Below are 1,307 nucleotides of genomic sequence, written 5' to 3'. Positions count from 1 at the left end.
ATTTAGTAATAATAATATGGCAGTGAGGGGGAAACCAGATTACATATGTAACTTTTATTCTGATTGATGAAGTAAGCAGAAATAAACAGTATATTAACATAACTAGAACACTCTGCGTATAGAATATAGCTCGTTGGGATTGAGCTCCTTATCACTGTGGTGGAACCTTTCCATGTTGGATACTTAGTGGTTTCCTCTTCTGTTGCATCTGTTGGTTCGTTTGCTGATTAAGATGTGACACGTGATCACTTTATGAAATGTATGCATTGTTACAGAACGAACTGCCCGACACCTCCACCTCAACCAGCTGCTCACACAATGCTTTATAGGGACAATCGAAAAATAGATAGCAGTGAAAGTATATCATGCAAGTATGTATAGTCAAAGTTATCACAAGTGATCTATTACTTGTAATATACTTCTGTACTTGTAGAAGAGCCGCAGGGGGTCCGGGGCCGCAGACACCGGACAGGCTCCTGGAGGCAGACTGGGAAACGTGTCACGAGACATAACGTGTATGCAGATCAAGAAATCAATCGGAAACAATGAAAAACAAACAGGGAATACTTCAATAGGATGATCTCATCCATATATGATTTCCTCATGGGATCAAATCTCATCCCTGACTTTCCTCTTCATGAGCGATCCCTGACAACATAACTAATATATCGTCTTGAATGTGTTTTTTTTTCCAGTGAATATAAATACTGACATAATTCCGACTTTGCCTAAATATTTGATTGTTTATGGCCAGAACTCTTGTTTCATATAGCTCTGTAATATTAAAGTATTAGGTGGTCTCACAAAAACACTTTTTGGCTTCTTTAACACAAGCGCGCGTAAACTGCAGTCGGTGCTCGGCTGCACTGATCAGATTCTCCTGAAGGTCTTTATTTCTTCCCTCCCGTCATCTGATTACTGCGCTGATCGGAGCCACAGTGAACCAATCAAAAGTGAGCTCTGCGGCCACCTGCAGGAAGTTTGCCTCCGCTTATCCCCTCCCTTCACCGCCTGCAGCCAGATAACAGCCCACAGTTGGACCGAGAGCCGAGTCAGACCACCTGACGGACACGCAGCCGCCCAACGGACTCTCTTTGTTATTTTATAACCAGCGCTGAAAGTTACAGAACTTTGGCAGTGTGTGAAGAAGCTCTTCTGAGATAAAGAGGAAGGCTACGTGGTGACACGGGGACGCAGCTCTCCGTTAACTCAGCTCCAGCGCGCGTGGCGGCTAACGGCACCATGAGCGTCCCGCTTTACGCACCGACCCCCATCCAGCCAGCTCACCCGACCCCCTTCTACATCGA

General features: G+C 45.0%; 1 protein-coding gene across 1 annotated transcript in view; it reads left to right on the top strand.

Annotated features, from left to right (window-relative positions):
• The first annotated feature begins 1,239 nt into the window (after positions 1 to 1,239).
• Positions 1,240 to 1,307, top strand: part of hhex (hematopoietically expressed homeobox) — a 5,051-nt gene continuing 4,983 nt past the window's right edge. Inside the window, exon 1 of the mRNA XM_068583717.1 lies at positions 1,240 to 1,307. This exon is cut by the window's right edge and continues 302 nt beyond it. Within this exon, the coding sequence (XP_068439818.1) occupies positions 1,243 to 1,307 (65 nt within the window). The 5' untranslated portion in view covers positions 1,240 to 1,242.

This window comes from Clinocottus analis, unplaced genomic scaffold (assembly GCF_023055335.1).
Source record: "Clinocottus analis isolate CAN_PGR_092001 unplaced genomic scaffold, fCliAna1.0.p SCAF_19, whole genome shotgun sequence".
NCBI classification, from domain to species: Eukaryota; Metazoa; Chordata; class Actinopteri; order Perciformes; family Cottidae; genus Clinocottus; species Clinocottus analis.
The sequence above is the reverse complement of the archived record's forward strand: the minus strand, read 5'-3'. Positions and strand labels throughout refer to the sequence as shown.